General features: G+C 49.4%; 1 protein-coding gene across 1 annotated transcript in view; it reads left to right on the top strand.

Annotated features, from left to right (window-relative positions):
* HYDIN (HYDIN axonemal central pair apparatus protein) overlaps positions 1-18,210 on the top strand; it is a 1,819,717-nt gene that overhangs the window by 1,476,143 nt on the left and 325,364 nt on the right. The window contains exon 68 of the mRNA XM_029609235.1: positions 6,172-6,287. Within this exon, the coding sequence (XP_029465095.1) occupies positions 6,172-6,287 (116 nt within the window). The remainder of the gene's footprint in view (positions 1-6,171; positions 6,288-18,210) is intronic.

Below are 18,210 nucleotides of genomic sequence, written 5' to 3'. Positions count from 1 at the left end.
AGGTGGAAAGAAGGCAAAACGATTACCGGCATGGTTAAAAGGGGAGGTGAAAGAAGCTATTTTAGCCAAAAGATCTTCATTCAAAAATTGGAAGAAGGATCCAACAGAAGAAAATAGGATAAAGCATAAACAATGGCAAAATACTACACAAGCATCAGCACTTTCATAATAGCCCAACTAGCACTAGCACGGACTTTTAGGTCTTAGTTTTTTAATTTACTACCCTCTTAAGCCTTTCTTTCCAGCTGTTTAAGCTTCCAAGTTTTGCAGTCCTTGTTAAATGTAACTTTGTTTCTCCTGATTATAATAAGTTGTTTATGTTTACTGTTTTTATGTCCCTGTTCGATGTAAACCGACCTGATAAGGTATTTAACCTTGAAGGTCGGTATAGAAAAATGCTAAATAAATAAATAAATAAGTTAAATGTAAGACATTGATAAGAGAGGCTAAGAGAGAATTTGAAAAGAAGTTGGCTGTAGAGGCAAAAACTCACAGTAAAAACTTTTAAAAATATATCCGAAGCAGAAAGCCTATGAGGGAGTCAGTTGGACCGTTAGATGATCGAGGGGTTAAAGGGGCACTTAGAGAAGATAAGGCCATCGTGGAAAGATTAAATGATTTCTTTGCTTCGGTGTTTACTGAAGAGGATGTTGGGGAGGTACCCGTAATGGAGAAGGTTTTCATGGGTAATGATTCAGATGGACTGAATCAAATCACGGTGAACCTAGAAGATGTGGTAGGCCTGATTGACAAACTGAAGAGTAGTAAATCACCTGGACCGGATGGTATACACCCCAGAGTTCTGAAGGAACTAAAAAATGAAATTTCAAGACCTATTAGTAAAAATTTGTAACTTATCATTAAAATCATCCATTGTACCTGAAGACTGGAGGATAGCAAATGTAACCCCAATATTTAAAAAGGGCTCCAGGGGCGATCCGGGAAACTACAGACCGGTTAGCCTGACTTCAGTGCCAGGAAAAATAGTGGAAAGTGTTATAAACATCAAAATCACAGAACATATAGAAAGACATGGTTTAATGGAACAAAGTCAGCATGGCTTTACCCAGGGCAAGTCTTGCCTCACAAATCTGCTTCACTTTTTTGAAGGAGTTAATAAACATGTGGATAAAGGTGAACCGGTAGATATAGTATACTTGGATTTTCAGAAGGCATTTGACAAAGTTCCTCATGAGAAGCTTCTAGGAAAAGTAAAAAGTCATGGGATAGGTGGCTATGTCCTTTTGTGGATTGCAAACTGGCTAAAAGACAGGAAACAGAGAGTAGGATTAAATGGGCAATTTTCTCAGTGGAAGGGAGTGGACAGTGGAGTGCCTCAGGGATCTGTATTGGGACCCTTACTGTTCAATATATTTATAAATGATCTGGAAAGAAATACGACGAGTGAGATAATCAAATTTGCAGATGACACAAAATTGTTCAGAGTAGTTAAATCACAAGCAGATTGTGATAAATTGCAGGAAGACCTTGTCAGACTGGAAAATTGGGCATCCAAATGGCAGATGAAATTTAATGTGGATAAGTGCAAGGTGATGCATATAGGGAAAAATAACCCATGCTATAATTACACAATGTAGGGTTCCATATTAGGTGCTACAACCCAAGAAAGAGATCTAGGTGTCATAGTGGATAGCACATTGAAATCGTCGGTGCAGTGTGCTGCGGCAGTCAAAAAGGCAAACAGAATGTTGGGAATTATTAGAAAGGGAATGGTGAATAAAACGGAAAATGTCATAATGCCTCTGTATCGCTCCATGGTGAGACCGCACCTTGAATACTGTGTACAATTCTGGTCGCCGCATCTCAAAAAAGATATAATTGTAATGGAGAAGGTACAGAGAAGGGCTACCAAAATGATAAGGGGAATGGAACAACTCCCCTATGAGGAAAGACTAAAGAGGTTAGGACTTTTCAGCTTGGAGAAGAGACGACTGAGGGGGGATATGATAGAGGTGTTTAAAATCATGAGAGGTCTAGAACGGGTAGATGTGAATCGGTTATTTACTCTTTCGGATAGTAGAAAGACTAGGGGGCACTCCATGAAGTTAGCATGGGGCACATTTAAAACTAATCGGAGAAAGTTCTTTTTTACTCAACGCACAATTAAACTCTGGAATTTGTTGCCAGAGAATGTGGTTCGTGCAGTTAGTATAGCTGTGTTTAAAAAAGGATTGGATAAGTTCTTGGAGGAGAAGTCCATTACCTGCTATTAAGTTCACTTAGAGAATAGCCACTGCCATTAGCAATGGTTACATGGAATAGACTTAGTTTTTGGGTACTTGCCAGGTTCTTGTGGCCTGGATTGGCCACTGTAGGAAACAGGATGCTGGGCTTGATGGACCCTTGGTCTGACCCAGTATGGCATTTTCTTATGTTCTTATGTTCTTATGTTCATCAATCGCTTGGAGACGAAAGTGGTTCGCCTAGCATTATGCACCTTTCTCCCGCTTGTTCGGCATCGTTCAGTGAGAGTTCTCTCAGACAATGCGACGACGGTGGCGTACATCAACAGGCAAGGCAGAACAAAGAGTCGTCCATTTGCCGCAGAGGCAGACAGGTTGATGGCCTGGGTGGAACACCATCTAGTTCGGTTGGCAGCATCTCACATAGCAGGAGTAAGCAACGTGCAGGCAGATTTTCTCAGTCGCCAGCAACTAGGCCCCGGAGAGTGGGAGCTGTCCGAGGTGGCGATGCGGCTCCTGATTCATCGGTGGGGAGTACCCTGACTAGATCTGATGGCTACTCATCTGAACGCGAAGGCAGCTCGTTTCTTCAGCTGCAGGAGGGAACATGGGGCGGAAGGAGTGGATGCCTTGGTCCTTCCGTGGCCCCGTGACATACTGCTTTGTATGTTTCCTCCCTGGCCGCTGGTGGGAAAGGTCTTGAGAAGAATAGAGTCCCACCGGGGCCTGGTGATTCTCGTGGCTCCCGAGTGGCCACGGAGACCGTGATTCACAGACCTGATCAACTTAGCGGTCGACGGCCCCTTGCGTCTCGGTCACCTGCCGAATCTGCTATGGCAGGGTCCAGTATTTTTCGAGCAGGCTGCTCACTTTTGTCTAGCGGCTTGGCTTATGAGAGGCGGCAGCTGAGAAAGAAAGGATATCTGGATGCGGTTATCTCGACTCTATTGCATGCCCGGAAAACATCTACCTCTCTTACTTATGTTCGAGTATGGAAGGTTTTTGATTCCTGGTGCAGCGGGTTGGATATGTCCCCGCACCGGGCCACTTTGGTACATATTCTAGCATTCTTGCAGGATGGTTTGAAAAAGGGCCTGGCATACAGCTCGCTTCGTGTTCAGGTAGCGGCATTGGGCTGTTTGCATGGTAAGGTAGATGGTACGTCTCTTGCAGGCCATCCTGATGTGGCTCATTTTTTGAAAGGAGCCAAACATTTGCATCCACCGGTGCGGGCCGTTTGTCTGTCGTGGAGTTTAAATTTGGTTCTCTGTGGTCTCTGTGGCCCCCCTTTTGAGCCACTCAAGCATGTAACTTTGAAGGATTTAACACTCAAAGCGATGTTCCTCGTGGCGATCTGCTCGGCTAGGCGTATATCGGAAAATCAAGCGTTGTCCTGCAGAGAGCCGTTCTTGCGGATCTCGGTTTCGGGAATTTCGCTAAGAACGGTACCCTCCTTTCTACCTAAGGTGGTCTCGGCCTTTCATGTGAACCAATCAGTGGAGTTGCCGGCTTTTCCGGATTTGGATCGGACTTCCCCTCAAGCTCAGGAATTGAGGAGACTGGATGTCCGATGGGTGCTTCTACAATATTTGGAGGTGACTAATGCTTTTCGTGTATCAGACCATCTTTTTGTGCTATGGAGCGGTCCTAAGAAGGGATGTCAGGCTTCCAAGACTACCATCGCCCGAAGGTTAAAGGACACCATTGCTTCGGCATATATATGTCACGGGCGTCCGGTGCCAGATGGTCTTAAGGCTCATTCCATCAAATCGCAGGCGGCTTCTTGGGCAGAAAGTCAATGTGTGTCGCCTCAAAAGATTTGCAGAGCAGCCACTTGGAAATCCTTCCATACGTTTGCTAAGCATTACCGTTTGGACGTCCGGGCTCCGGATGTTGATTCCTTTGGTAGCAGTGTGCTTCAAGTGGGACTCTCCAGGTCCCACCCCATTTAGGGCAGCTTGGGTACATCTCAGCGGTCTGGACTGATCCTAGTACGTACAGGGAAAGGAAAATTGGTTCTTACCTGCTAATTTTAATTCCTGTACTACCAAGGATCAGTCCAGATGCCCGCCCAGGGTTATAGTGTTCAGGAGAGTCCGCTTACTTGTTTCTGTTTTCTCTTTGCAGTTTCTTTCCGGAGAGTATGAAGAATGAAGACTTTGGATATGGGTTTCTATCCGTGCTCTTCTTTATGTATATAGTTTTGGCACAGTTTTTTGGTGCAGTTGCACTATCTTGATCTAGTCATTGGTTATTCAATTTACCTCTTCTGCTTTGATATTGATTATACTGAGGGACAGCAGGTGGCACACTGGGTTATCAGAGGGTGCCTTCTGCTTTTTTCTCTGACTCCATCTGCTGGAAGGGAGACACAACCCAGCGGTCTGGACTGATCCTTGGTTCTACAGGAAAGAAAATTAGCAGGTAAGAACCAATTTTCCATTTCTGTACTTCTTTTTTTTATTTTACTTAAGAAAAAAAAATACCTCGGCAGACTGCCAAGTTATGAAGACAGACGCCGGTAAACTCGGCATCGGTTTTCATAACTGGCCGTCTGCCAGTAATGAAAATGGATGCAGAGTTTATCGGCGCCATGCTATAAACAAATTAGGGGGTCGTGCTAGCAAGGAGGCACTAGGGTCGCTTGCGGGTGCCATGTACACATTAAGAAAGCGGGCGTTGACTTTACTGCATTTAATATAGCATCAGCCTCACACAATGAGACAGAAACCCAACACTTAGACAAGCCCAGAGTTTCAAACATACCACACCTAGACAGAAACACCATCTCCAGACTGAAATCAGACACACACACATACCACAGACAGGCATAGACACACCACATCTAGACAAAGATACAAGGGGAACAAACCACATCACATACAGAGACATAGACCACACATACAGACCAAAGCACAGCAAACAGGCCACACACAATGGTAAGGGCTGGAAAATGTTTCAAAAACTTAGGTGCCAACTAAAAATTTTTAGGAGCTGAGAAAAACTTTCACCCTGCCCAATTTTTGTTTCTTGATTTTTTTTATTTTTTTTTACTGTTTTCACTAATTTTTCTTGTTTTTCTCTATTTTTGCATTTTTCTTAGTTTGCTCATCTTTTTTTATTTTCTCATGTTTTGCTTTGCTTTTTTAAAACTTTTTTACACTTTTTGTTTGTATTCTCCCTTCCTCCTTCTCTTCCTTCCTCTTCCTTATTTTCTCTGGCCCCTTTGCTCATTCCCCATTTCAACCTCAATACTTCTTTTCCCTGGCAGGCAACAGCCATGTTCTCTCTACCTGAGTAGAGACACGATTGCAGCAGGAACTCCTTCTGAGCTATGGCCTGAAGGTAGCAGTTTCTCCTGAGTTGTGGAACACTGCAGTGGCTGTTCCTATGTCCAGTTCTGCTGCAGAATAAGCAGCTCCCCATCTTGGCACACCACAATAGAAGCAGCTCCTCTTCCTCACCCACTGAAAGAGATGTATGGCGAAGCCATGGCATGCCTACAATGATTTCACTACATTCTGGCAGCACCCTGGCTCCTGAGCTTGCAGTACCTCCAAGGCACCAAGACTTGACAACTTAGCCATTTTTTTCCCTGATTGGGAAACTAGGATTGTTCAAGCCTACCAGTTTGCTCATCCCTGTTATACAGTGAGCATACTTTTTGCCACATTTGGGGGAAACATTCCTGAGAGTTTGTTTTGATCAGGATCAAAACAATAAAACACACAGACTGTATTTTTAGAATCTACATGCAATGTTTTCCATAACAATTTTGTGCTCAAAAATCAGGTGGAAAAGTCCTTGGGTACTTTGTACCCACAGCAAAGTCCATGAGTAAAAAGTACTTGTAGACCGTTGATCAACTAATTTGCCCCGAGGCTAACTTTGGGAGGTTTCTTGTTAATGAAAAATATTTCCTTTTCTGGGTCATGTTCACTAAGCAGCAGAATTTTGTGTTATATAGGTATCAACTGACAAATACTGGGAATGTGCAACTAGAATTCTCCTGGCAGGTCAATATGGAAGACAATAGCAAGACAGTCATTGGCCCTCAAGAAAACATGCAGTCCATTTCTGAAGGTAAATCAAAATTCTCCGTTAACAAACAGGCGTGAATCAACCATTATGTGTGGGTGATGTCTTCCATGGCGCTGCCTCAGTCCCAGCTCTCAGAGCTCAGGAAAGTCTTACTGAGCATGCCAGGAGTTCACATGTGCTAGCACTACCCAGTAAATTCTTCAGTCTTTCTTTATCCAGGCTAGCGCACAAACATGTTCCCAGTTTCTCTCTAAGAATAGTTGAATGTTGCTGAGGGTGCAGAGGCACCACAACTGAAAGATAGTCTTGTGGATTGCACAATTGGGTAAGGACCTGAAGCCTCTGAGCGAGATCAGACAAGCAAAGCTGTTCTCTTCTTGAAGCAAGGCATCATTGGATTCCTGCTTGAAGTCAAAACAGGATTCTATTCCCCCTCTTTCCCACAAGGCAAAGAAAGTTCCCCACCACTATGGTGCCAAATCAAGGATCTGTCAAGGTCAAGAGTTGAGCGAGGCATGGAAGACCATGGCACCAAATAAAATGCCCAGAGTAGTGCCAAAACAGCATGAGTGATCCCCTTTGGGGATGTCTCCCTCAGCATCAAAAAAACAGCAGTGTTGGCAAAGAACTGTGCAACAGTAGGCATGCCATCAAGAATAGAGACTAGGGATGTGAATCGTGTGCCCGATCGTCTTAACGATTGAAATCGTCTGGCAGGAGAAGAAAATAGGGTTTGGCACGATTTTTTAGTTAAAAAATCGTTTTTTCCGATTAGTGCGCACTAACGGGAGTTAGTGCGCACTAACAGGAAGTTAGCGCGCACTAACCATTGTTAGTGCGCACTAAGAGAAAATGATACAATTTGACACTTTTCAGGTCAGTTATGGTCAGTCTAGGAATGAATATGTATTCCTATTGGCTGCCCTCTTATTTATTCATGTTACCAAGGTTCCCACTGACAATATATGGGGGATGGGAAATGGAAACAGTTGGTAGCTTGACAAAAAAAGTAATGTGATCAGTCAATGTGACTAGAACTTGTGCCCTATCCCTGATACCGGGAGTGTTGTGATCTTCCTGCATGCAGTGCCGTATCCCTGATACTGGGAGTGTTGTGATCTTCCTGCACGCAGTGCCCTATCCCTGATACCAGGGGTGTTGTGATCTTCCTGCATGCAGTGCCCTATCCATAATACCAGGAGTGTTGTGATCTTCCTGCACACAGTGCCCTAACCCTGATACCGGGAGTGTTGTGATCTTCCTGCACGCAGTGCCCTATCCCTGATACCAGGAGTGTTGTGATCTTCCTGCACTCAGTGCCTTATCCCTGATACCGGGAGTGTTGTGATCTTCCTGCACACAGTGCCCTAACCCTGATACCAGGGGTGTTGTGATCTTCCTGCACGCAGTGCCCTAACCCTGATACCGGGAGTGTTGTGATCTTCCTGCACGCAGTGCCCTAACCCTGATACCAGGGGTGTTGTGATCTTCCTGTACTCAGTGCCATATCCCTGATACTGGGAGTGTTGTGATCTTCCTGCACACACTAGTGCCCTAACCCTGATACCGGGAGTGTTGTGATCTTCCTGCATGCAGTGCCCTATCCCTGATACCGGGGGTGTTGTGATCTTCCTGCACTCAGTGCCCTATCCCTGATACCGGGAGTGTTGTGATCTTCCTGCACACAGTGCCCTAACCCTGATACCGGGAGTGTTGTGATCTTCCTGCATGCAGTGCCGTATCCCTGCTCAGTGCAGGAAGATCACAACACCCCCGGTATCAGGGATAGGGCACTGCGTGCAGGAAGATCACAACACTCCCGGTATCAGGGTTAGGGCACTGCATGCAGGAAGATCACAACACTCCCGGTATCAGGGTTAGGGAACTGTGTGCAGGAAGATCACAACACTCCCGATTTCAGGGATAGGCACAAGTTCTAGTCACATTGACTGATCACATTACTTTTTTTGTCAAGCTACCAACCGTTTCCATTTCCCATCCCCCCAACCATCACCTCAGTGGGAACCTTGGTAACATCAATAAATAAGAGGGCAGCCAGCCAATAGGAATACATATTCATTCCTAACTGACCTGAAAAGTGTCAATTTGTATCATTTTCTTTTAGTGCGCACTAACTCGATTAACGATTTTTTAACGATAAATCGTTAGAATTCCTATTGTATCGTGTTCTTTAACGATTTAAGACGATTTTAAAATTATCGGACGATAATTTTAATCGTTGAAAAACGATTCACATCCCTAATAGAGACCTCTTCGGCACAGGTACCATTGTCGGTGCAGAAAATCCCTATCATACCAAGCCATTTATTTTTTCCAGAGCAATGCCGACCAGTGTGCCATCTGTCTCATTGGCACCGATTGCACATACAAGGGTGCAATCGGCTCACTCAGCATGGCAGACTATGTTTCAAAATGAACAGCACAGCAGATGGTCCCTTTGATGTCATCGTAGTGGACCTCTATAATGCAAAGGCATAAGAGTCGCTCCCTCATTTGTCCAGACAACTTTGAATAATCTTTTTTTTTTGGACAAAGTTACCCAGATAAAATGGGGGCCAGGCTAGAAGAGAGGTGAAAGTAGGCTAACTGGGAGACTGGAAAACTGGGCTTGCAAATGGCAGATGAAATTTAATGTGCACAAGTACAAAGTGATGCATATAGGAAAGAATATTCCAAACTGTAGTTACATGATGTTAGGTTTCATATTAGGAATTACCCACCCATGAAAATGATGTAGGCACCATCGTAGACAATACTTTGAAATGCTTGGCTCAGCGTGGGACAGCGGTCAATAAAGCAAACAGAATGTTAGGAATTATTAAGAAAGGGATGGAAAATAAAATCTGAAACTGTCATATTACTTCTGTATCGCTCCATGATGAGACCGCACCTAGAGTACTGTATACAATTCTGGTCGCCACAACTCAAAAAAGACATAGTTGAACTGGAAAAGGTACAGAAAAAGGTGACCAAAATGATAAAGGGGGTGGAACGGCTCCCTTAAAAGGAAAGGCTAAAGAGATTAGGGCTGTTCAGCTTAGAGAAGAGATGGCTGAAGAGGGATATGATAGAGGTTTATAAAATCATGAGCAGAATAGAATGGGTAACTGTGAATCAGTTAGTTACTCTTTAAAAATATTACAAAGACTAGAGGACACTCCATGAAGTTAGCAAGTAGCACATTTAAAACTAATCGGAGAAAACATTTTTTCACTCAGCACATAGTTAAGCTCCGCAATTCATTGCTAGATGTGGTAAAGGCAGTTAGCATAACTGGGTTTATAGAAGGTTTAGACAAGTTCCTGGAGAAGTCCTAAATTGTTATTAACTAGATAGTCTTAAGGAAAGCTACTATTTATCCCTGAGCATTAGCAGCATAAGGGTCTATCTACTGTTTGAGTTCCTATCAGATACTTGTGACCTGCTGGAAACAAGATACTGGGTTTGATAGACCCTTGGTCTGATCCAATATTGCAATTCTTATGTTATGTCCAGAGGGAGAGCTGATTGCAGAACCTTCATCTGATGGCTTTAATGTTGAAAAAAACATTTCTAAAAGTTTAAACTATTTCTGGTTCTGTATACTGTGTGTACATTTTTAACGCTAGTATTGTTTGTAAGAGTTAAGAATTGGATTAAAAGTGAGTATTTGTTTACAAATATAAAGAATTGTGTGTGTTTAGGCATAGTATGTGCTGGATTAATTTTGTGAGCTAGTATAAGTTAGTATTTGCAGGTATAAAGAATTGTGAGTGTTAAGGCTACCAGACTTTTAGGTAGATTTTAAAAGCATTTCTCATGCAGAAATAGCCCCATATACACGTATGTGGGCTGCGCGTGAGCAACGCAAATTTTAAGAAACCAGGAAGTACGCGCATACATAACTGTGGGTGCGTCAAGAATAAGGAGGCAGAAAAGGGGTGGGACATGGGCGTTCTGGAGTGAGGCCAAGACTTGCATGCGTAACCCCAGAATTTTGCAAGGTTGAACATGGCAACTCGTGCTGTGTTACCTGCTTAACTTTACTACTGGTCCTGATGAGGCGCAAGTCTGGAGATTTTGGGTCAGAGGGATCCTGAACACTGAGGGGGGGTGGGGGGAAGAGAGAAAGAAAGAGAATCTGACACTTTCTATATCTCCCACTGTTAAAGGGGCACTTTGAAGTCAGGGTGGGTTTTGGGCGGGGGTCTGCCTAGGGTGCAAGGATCTGTAAACCCTTGTAACACTGCCCCCCTGAAACCCACTCTGAGATGAAAGTGCCCTTCTTACAGTGGAAGATATATAGAGTGTCAGATTCTCTATTTAACAGAGTCTCTCTCCCTCTCTCTCTCTCTCTCTCACTCTCTCTCCCCCCTCCACTATGCACTAAAAATATTTTCACCATAACAAGACTATCTCAAGCACAACACACTAAAAATAGGTGTTCCATGTATAAGTTGAAACATTTTACCCCAAAAATTAGTCCTTAAAATCACAGTCATCTTATCCACAGGTCAATCCACATTAATGCCAGTATCATAATTCAAGATGCATGATTGAATCGTTCGCATGCTTCTCCTCCCAATCCCTTAACTCACCTGCTGCTATGAGTACAGTGAAGGCAGTTGCAGTTACTAAGGCACATCCTCCCTCCTCTCCCTTGATGTTCCATTGAGGCATTCAGACAGCTTCTCCTCTGCACCCCCTCCCTATTTCTTAACTCACCCGCTTGCTGCTATCAGAACAATACCGGGACTTGAGGTTGCACAGGCATGTCCTCCCCCTTTCCAAGCCAGGGTCTGATTGGTGCACGTAGAAACACGTGGTTCAAAGCGCACCACTGGGACCCCACAAGGGAGTAAGGAGGACTTGCCTGAATGACCACAAGCTTGTCGTCATCCTCATAGTAGCAGCGAGGGTTTAAGTTAAGGGATCCAGAGGAGATGTGGGGGAGAAGCTGTCTAGGACACTGTGGGGGAGGAGGGAGGGCATTCCTGAGCAACTGCAAGTGCCCTAGTCAGGGCTGGTAGAAGCACTAGGCGAACTAGGCCTGGACCTAGGGCACCGAGTATTAGGGGGCGCCGCGAGCAGTGGTATCCCGAGGGGAGCCAATGCCCCCGGGCGCAGGGAGGCTCATGAGGCCGCCAGTGGACCTCATCCCACTGGCGGCTGAGCAGCAACACGCATATAGCAGGCAGATCGGCAGGGCCGTGGTGGAGCTCACATCACCACGGCCCGAAGAAAAAGATCGTGTTCCCTGTACGTACCCGGATCAGTCCAGACACCTGGGTTGTGACTCCGCACCAGCAGATGGAGACAGAGCAAAACTTGACGGGCTCCCTACATATAGTAAGGTGCCACCCACAGCCCCTCAGTCTTTCTCTGTCTCCAGCAGATGGGGCAGGTCCACCCACAGTCTCGGTGATCCTTGGTTGTTGTGGCTCGGGGTAGTCAGTCAGGGATCTGTTTGTATTTAGTCCTAAGTTGTTAGGGCAGTGTGTTTTTAAAAAAAAAAAAAAAAAAAAGGAAAGGAGAGAAAATTTCTTCAAGGAAGACATTAAGAAGAAGATAGAAGTCTCCCGTCGGGGGAGAATCCCAGGAGGGTTGGAAGGTCCTGAGAGGACCATCCCCTCCAGGTCGAGGCCGCTGCTGAGGGTCGAGGACCCGGCCTGTGCTGGCAGCAGCGTCGGGGGTGACACCGGGGAGCCCGGTTCACTCACCCCCGCTGGAGCTGAAGACTGCAGGACCACGGCTAGCGGCTAAGTAAAAAAAAAAAAAAAAAACCAGCGTGTTTTAGTTTTGTGCCGCCGGCTCTCTCCCTCTTCGCCGTCCCTTCGCCGGTCGGGTCGCTCGTTCGCGGAAGGGGGGCGCGAGTTGGGGAGCCTGTTCGCCGAGGTGGTCCAGGATGCCGAGGGGGACGACTTGCCGCGCGTGCGGCTCTGCGCGCGCGCGGCTCTCCAGGGACGGGGTCTGCTCCGGATGCGTTACAGGTGGCGAGGGTTCGTCGGAGGTCGCCTGGGGGGGTCGATCGTGGGGGGCCCGTTCGCCATCGCGCGCCGGAGCGTCGGAGGCCGCGTCTTTTGATCCGTTCCCGCTTAGCGCGGGAACGGACGCCATTTTGTCCACCGTGAGGGAAGCCACGAGGAGGGCACTCCAAGATGGCGCCCAGCCTCCCGCGCTATCGCCACAGCCCAGGGTTTCGGGGGGAGAGCCCCCGGAGACCCGTGGCTCGGGGAGCCCTTGTGCGGGGGAGGACTCCTCCGGATCGGAGGGCTCGTTTTCGGAGGATTTTTCCTTATTGCTGCAAAAACTGGCGAAATATAAAAAGTCCAAACTAAAGGCTGGGAAGGCTTCAGGGGGCTGGGATGCGCACTCCCAGCCCCGGAAGAGAGCTGCTCGGACCCGGGACGCTCGGGGGGTGCCACGGGAGAAGAGGCAGCCGCGGGGCGACCTGCAGGAGTCGGAGTCAGCGTCCACCGCCTCCTCGGATGAGGAAGCGCTGTCGGGAGCCCCTGAGGGCCAGGAGGGCCACGAAGACGAGGGGCAGGCCCAGCCGGGAGCCGGCAAGGGGCCGCAGGCGGCGGAGGGTGATGACCCCAAGGTCGTCCGCCTGTTTCGTCGGGAAGAACTTTCTCCACTTATCCCTGCCATTCTGGACGAGATCGGCGTGGATCCTCCTCCAGTGGAGTCCAGGCAGGGGGTCAAGATGGATCCGGTGCTGTTGGGCCTGGCGGGCCCTGCACTGGCCTTCCCTTTTCACTTCTCGGCCTCTGATATCTTGTTTCGGGAATGGGATACCCCGGAACTGGGGCTGAAGGTGAGTAAGGCTATGGACAAGCTTTATCCCCTCCCAGAGGACGCGCTGGAACTGCTGCGTCTCCCGCGGGTGGACGCGGCGGTGTCAGCGGTTACAAAGAGATCCACCATCCCGGTTACGGGGGCTACTGCCCTCCGTGATATCCAGGATAGGAAGCTGGAGGTGCAATTGAAGAAGATCTTTGAAGTGTCCGCACTGGGAGTGCGGGCAGCCATTTGTAGTACCTTTGCACTGCGAGCGGGGCTCCGGTGGGCCCAAGTCCTGCAAGCGAACGCCGACCTCTCCTCGGGGGAGGCTACTCAGGCGGATAACTTGGAGGCGGTGATTGCCTACACCGCCGATGCGATGCACGATTTAATCAGAACATCGGCCAGAGCGATGGTGTCGGCGGTCTCGGCGCGTCGTCTCCTTTGGCTTCGCAACTGGGCTGCTGATGGAGCGTCCAAGGCCCACCTGGGGTCCTTACCTTTTAAGGGTAAGCTCCTGTTTGGCAAGCAGCTGGACGAGCTGATGCAGTTCCTGAGCGAGAACAAGGCTTTTAAGTTGCCGGAGGACAGGCCCAGGCAGCGGTCGTCCTTTTCTGGAAGGAACAGGTTCCGGTCCAACCGCCTTCAGCGGCCGCAGAGGGCGTCAGGGTCGGGCCAGTCCTATCGGTCCGGCTCAGCTAGATCGTCCTCCTGGTCCCAGTCCTTTCGAGGGAAGAAATTCAACAGAACCGGTGGACCCTCGTCCGGCTCGGGGTCCAAGTCGGCCCAATGAAACGAGACGGGTCCATCCCTCGTTGCCTCCAGCCCTCGTACCCTACGTGGGCGCGAGGCTCACCTTGTTTTACGAGGCATGGACCAGAATAACTTCCGACCAGTGGGTCCTCGCTGTGATAAGAGGCGGTTACGCGTTAGATTTTGTTCGGCTCCCGGCGGACAAGTTCATCGTCTCACCCTGCAAGGCCCTCGTCAAGCGCGCCGCTGTCCGGACCACCCTCCGGCGTCTAGAGGACCTGGGCGCAATTACTCCTGTGCCGCAGGATCAGCAGGGCAAGGGAAGGTACTCCATTTACTTCGTGGTCCCAAAGAAGGATGGAGCGTTTCGGCCCATTCTCGATCTAAAGGGCGTCAACCGGTGCCTGCGGGTACCGCGGTTCAAGATGGAGACGATCCGCTCGGTGAATGCCGCGGTTCGTCCGGGCGAGTTCCTCGCTTCTCTGGACCTTACGGAGGCGTATCTTCACATCGGGATTCAGCCGGCTTATCACCGGTACCTGAGGTTCTGCATCCTGGGCGGCCATTACCAGTTCAGGGCTCTTCCCTTCGGCCTCGCCACGGCTCCACGCACTTTCACCAAGGTGATGGTGGTGGTAGCTGCTCAGCTCCGGAGGGAAGGGCTGCTGGTGCATCCTTACTTGGACGATTGGCTCATCCGAGCAAAATCGGAGGCCGAGTGTCGGCAGGCGATTGCCAGGGTCCTACAGCTCTTGCGATCGCTCGGTTGGGTGGTCAACTTGTCCAAGAGTCATCTGCAGCCTACGCAGCGGTTGGAGTATCTGGGGGCCCTGTTCGACACCGAGAGGGCCATGGTGTCGCTGACTCAGGAGAGAGTGGTCAAGCTCCAGCGACAGGTGCGACACATTTTGTCCATGCGGTGCCCGCTGGTTTGCGATTACCTGAGGGTCTTGGGTTCCATGGCGTCGACCCTTGCTCTGGTCCCTTGGGCATTCGCTCACCTGCGACCGTTACAATCAGCGTTACTTTCCCGCTGGAAGCCGGTTTCGGAGGAGTTTCATCTTCCGTTGCCTCTCACACCCTGTGCCAGGGCCAGTCTGCACTGGTGGCTCTCCCGAGATCATCTGTCATGCGGGGTGTCTCTGGTCATGCCCTCCTGGACGGTAGTGACAACGGATGCCAGTCTACTCGGCTGGGGGGCGGTCTGCGGAGGCCGCTCGGTCCAGGGGCAGTGGTCGAGCCAGCAGTCGAGGTGGTCCATCAACCGCTTGGAGACAAGGGCGGTGTCGTTGGCCCTGCAAGCGTTCCTACCGTGGATACGGGGCCAGGCGGTTCGGGTGCTCTCGGACAACGCAACCACGGTGGCGTATATCAATCGTCAAGGGGGCACGAGGAGCCAGCAAGTGGCGGAGGAGGCAAGGCTGCTCATGATCTGGGCGGAGCAACACCTCAGCAGCTTGGCGGCGTCTCACATCGCAGGTGTGGACAACGTGCAGGCGGATTTCCTCAGCCGGCATCGGCTGGATCCAGGCGAGTGGGAGTTACCAGACATGGCGTATCGCCTCATCTGTGCCAGGTGGGGAACGCCACACCTGGACCTGATGGCCACCGCTCGCAACTCAAAGGCCCCACGGTTCTTCAGCCGTCGGAGGGAACGGGGCGCAGAAGGAGTCGATGCTCTAGTGCTTCCCTGGCCCACGGACGTGTTGCTATATGTGTTTCCCCCGTGGCCTCTGATAGGCAAGGTGCTTCGCCGAATCGAGTTACATCCGTCGGACGTGATCCTGGTGGCGCCGGAGTGGCCAAGGCGCCCTTGGTTCGCGGACCTCATTCAGCTGGCGGCGGAGCCCCCGCTTCGGTTTCACGGGGCCGCATCTCTTCTTCGACAAGGACCCGTCTGTTTGGAGGATGCGGATCACTTTTGTCTCGCGGCATGGCTTTTGAAAGGGCGCGCTTAAGGACGAAGGGGTACTCCGAGGCAGTGATTGCTACCTTGTTGAGGGCTCGAAAACAGTCTACGTCCTTAGCCTATATGAGGGTGTGGACGGTTTTTGAGGACTGGTGTAGTACTCATGAGGTGGATCCTGTACGTCCACCGGTGCCGGGGGTCCTCGCTTTTCTTCAAGAGGGCCTCTCGAAGGGGCTGGTCTGGAGTACCCTGAAGGTCCAGATAGCTGCGCTTGGTTGTCTGCGCGGTAAGGTTCGCGGAGTGTCCTTGGCGTGTCATCCGGATGTGGTGCGTTTTCTTCGTGGGGCTAAACATTTACGCCCTCCTGTACGGAATCCTTGTCCGTCTTGGAATTTGAATTGCGTGCTCTCGGCTCTTGGGCGAGCACCGTTTGAGCCTCTTAAGCGAGCGACGCTCAAAGATCTTACTTTGAAGACCGTTTTTCTAGTAGCCATTACGTCTGCTCGTCGGGTCTCGGAGTTGCAGGCCTTGTCCTGTCGGGAACCGTTCTTGCGATTTTCGCAGGGCGGAGTTTCCCTGCGGACTGTGCCGTCCTTTTTGCCTAAGGTGGTGTCCTCGTTTCACGTAAATCAGTCAGTGGACCTTCCAGGTTTTGAGGGTCGGGAATCAGATGGACAAGGGGATGAAAGAGTTAAGGAAGCTCGACGTTCGCAGGATTCTGCTTCGGTATCTGGAGGTTACGAATCCTTTCCGGGTTTCCGACCATCTGTTTGTTCTCTGGTCCGGGCCTCGTCGGGGGTCTGCTGCGTCGCGGGCCACTATTGCGCGTTGGCTCAAAGAGGCTATTAGTTCCGCATATCTTCTGCAGGGTAAGTTGGCACCTAGGGGGCTCCGTGCTCATTCCACTCGGGCGCAAGCCACATCCTGGGCCGAGGTCTCTCAGGTGTCCACGCAGGAGATCTGTAGAGCTGCGACATGGAAGTCATTGCATACTTTCACTCGGCATTACAGGCTTGATGTCCAGGCATCTGAGGCTCCGGGGTTTGGGGCGAGTGTCCTCCGAGCGGGACTCTCTGCTTCCCACCCTCGGTAGTTTGCTCTGGTACATCCCAGGTGTCTGGACTGATCCGGGTACGTACAGGGAAAGGAAAATTAGTTCTTACCTGATAATTTTCGTTCCTGTAGTACCACGGATCAGTCCAGGCTCCCGCCCGTCTGTTCGGTACGATGAAGAGAGAGAGAGTCCGCTCGTTTGGTTTTTCGTACTGCAATTGTTGGCATAAAGCCGCTTGCCTCTGGTCTGATGTTTTCGGTTTTCAGCCCGGGGGTGTTTGAATTGGTTTAAAATTGTTCTAGTTAGTTAGTCGGGCACTGGTTTTGCTTTGACAGTTCGTTCGACTGAGGGGCTGTGGGTGGCACCTTACTATATGTAGGGAGCCCGTCAAGTTTTGCTCTGTCTCCATCTGCTGGTGCGGAGTCACAACCCAGGTGTCTGGACTGATCCGTGGTACTACAGGAACGAAAATTATCAGGTAAGAACTAATTTTCCTTTTAAACGCGCTGATGCTCCTCCTCCTTCCTGCCTGCGCGGCCCTGGAAGTAAACGTTGCCGGAGCCTTGCGGGCTAGAAAGGAGGAGGAGCATCAGCACGTGCAGAAGAGGAGCAGCACTTACGGGCCGCCGCGAATCCCGAGTCGCAACGACCCGAGAAGAGGAAGAGATGCAGTAGCAGGGCCGCTGCAGCCCGAGAAGATCAGGGCCGCTGCAGAGCCTCCGTGAAGAGGAGGCCCAGAGGTGACAGAGAGGCTGAGGGTCTGTAGAGTGTGTGTGTGTGCGTGTGCGTGTATGAGATGAGTTGAGAGACTGTGTGTGGGAGTGAGGACCTGAATGTTTGCAGAGACAGCATGTGAGAGCCTCTTTGTGTGTGAGAGAAACAGCATGTGACAGTGAGAGCCTGTGTTTATGAATGATTGTATGAGAGAGAGCATGTGACAGTGAGAGCCTGTGTGTGTGTGAGAGAGAGAAATGCATGTGAGAATGAGAACCTGAACTGTGTGTTTGAAGGAAGAAGATGGAGAGAAAAGAAATAGAAAAAAAGACAATATAAAACGAATTGGCAAAAAAATAAGAAAGGGAAGGTGGAAAAAAAAAGCCTCTGACCAACTGATTAGAAAACTAAGATCAGACAGCAAAGGTAAAAAAAAAAAAAATTACTTTTTAGTGATTGGCACATGTAATCTTTGGGAATGTGCAAGAATAGCACTTTCTCTATGCGGATCTCACAATGTACGAGATCAGCATGGAGAAAGTGGAAGCTCACGGGGCCTGCACAGAGTAGGCAGCAGAATGGGCTTCAATGACAGTAGCAGCAATCGGCACCCCTCCAATAGCCATGTGGTAGCAGTGACACTGGCAGCAGAGGAATGAGAGAGGTTCCGAGGTTGCTGGGAAAAGAAAGAGAAGAGGATCTGCCTTTAGTGTGTGCATGTGTATGAATGGGACTCCACCTGAGGGTATATG

Source organism: Rhinatrema bivittatum, chromosome 7, assembly GCF_901001135.1.
Source record: "Rhinatrema bivittatum chromosome 7, aRhiBiv1.1, whole genome shotgun sequence".
In the NCBI taxonomy this organism is placed as follows: Eukaryota; Metazoa; Chordata; class Amphibia; order Gymnophiona; family Rhinatrematidae; genus Rhinatrema; species Rhinatrema bivittatum.
The sequence above is the reverse complement of the archived record's forward strand: the minus strand, read 5'-3'. Positions and strand labels throughout refer to the sequence as shown.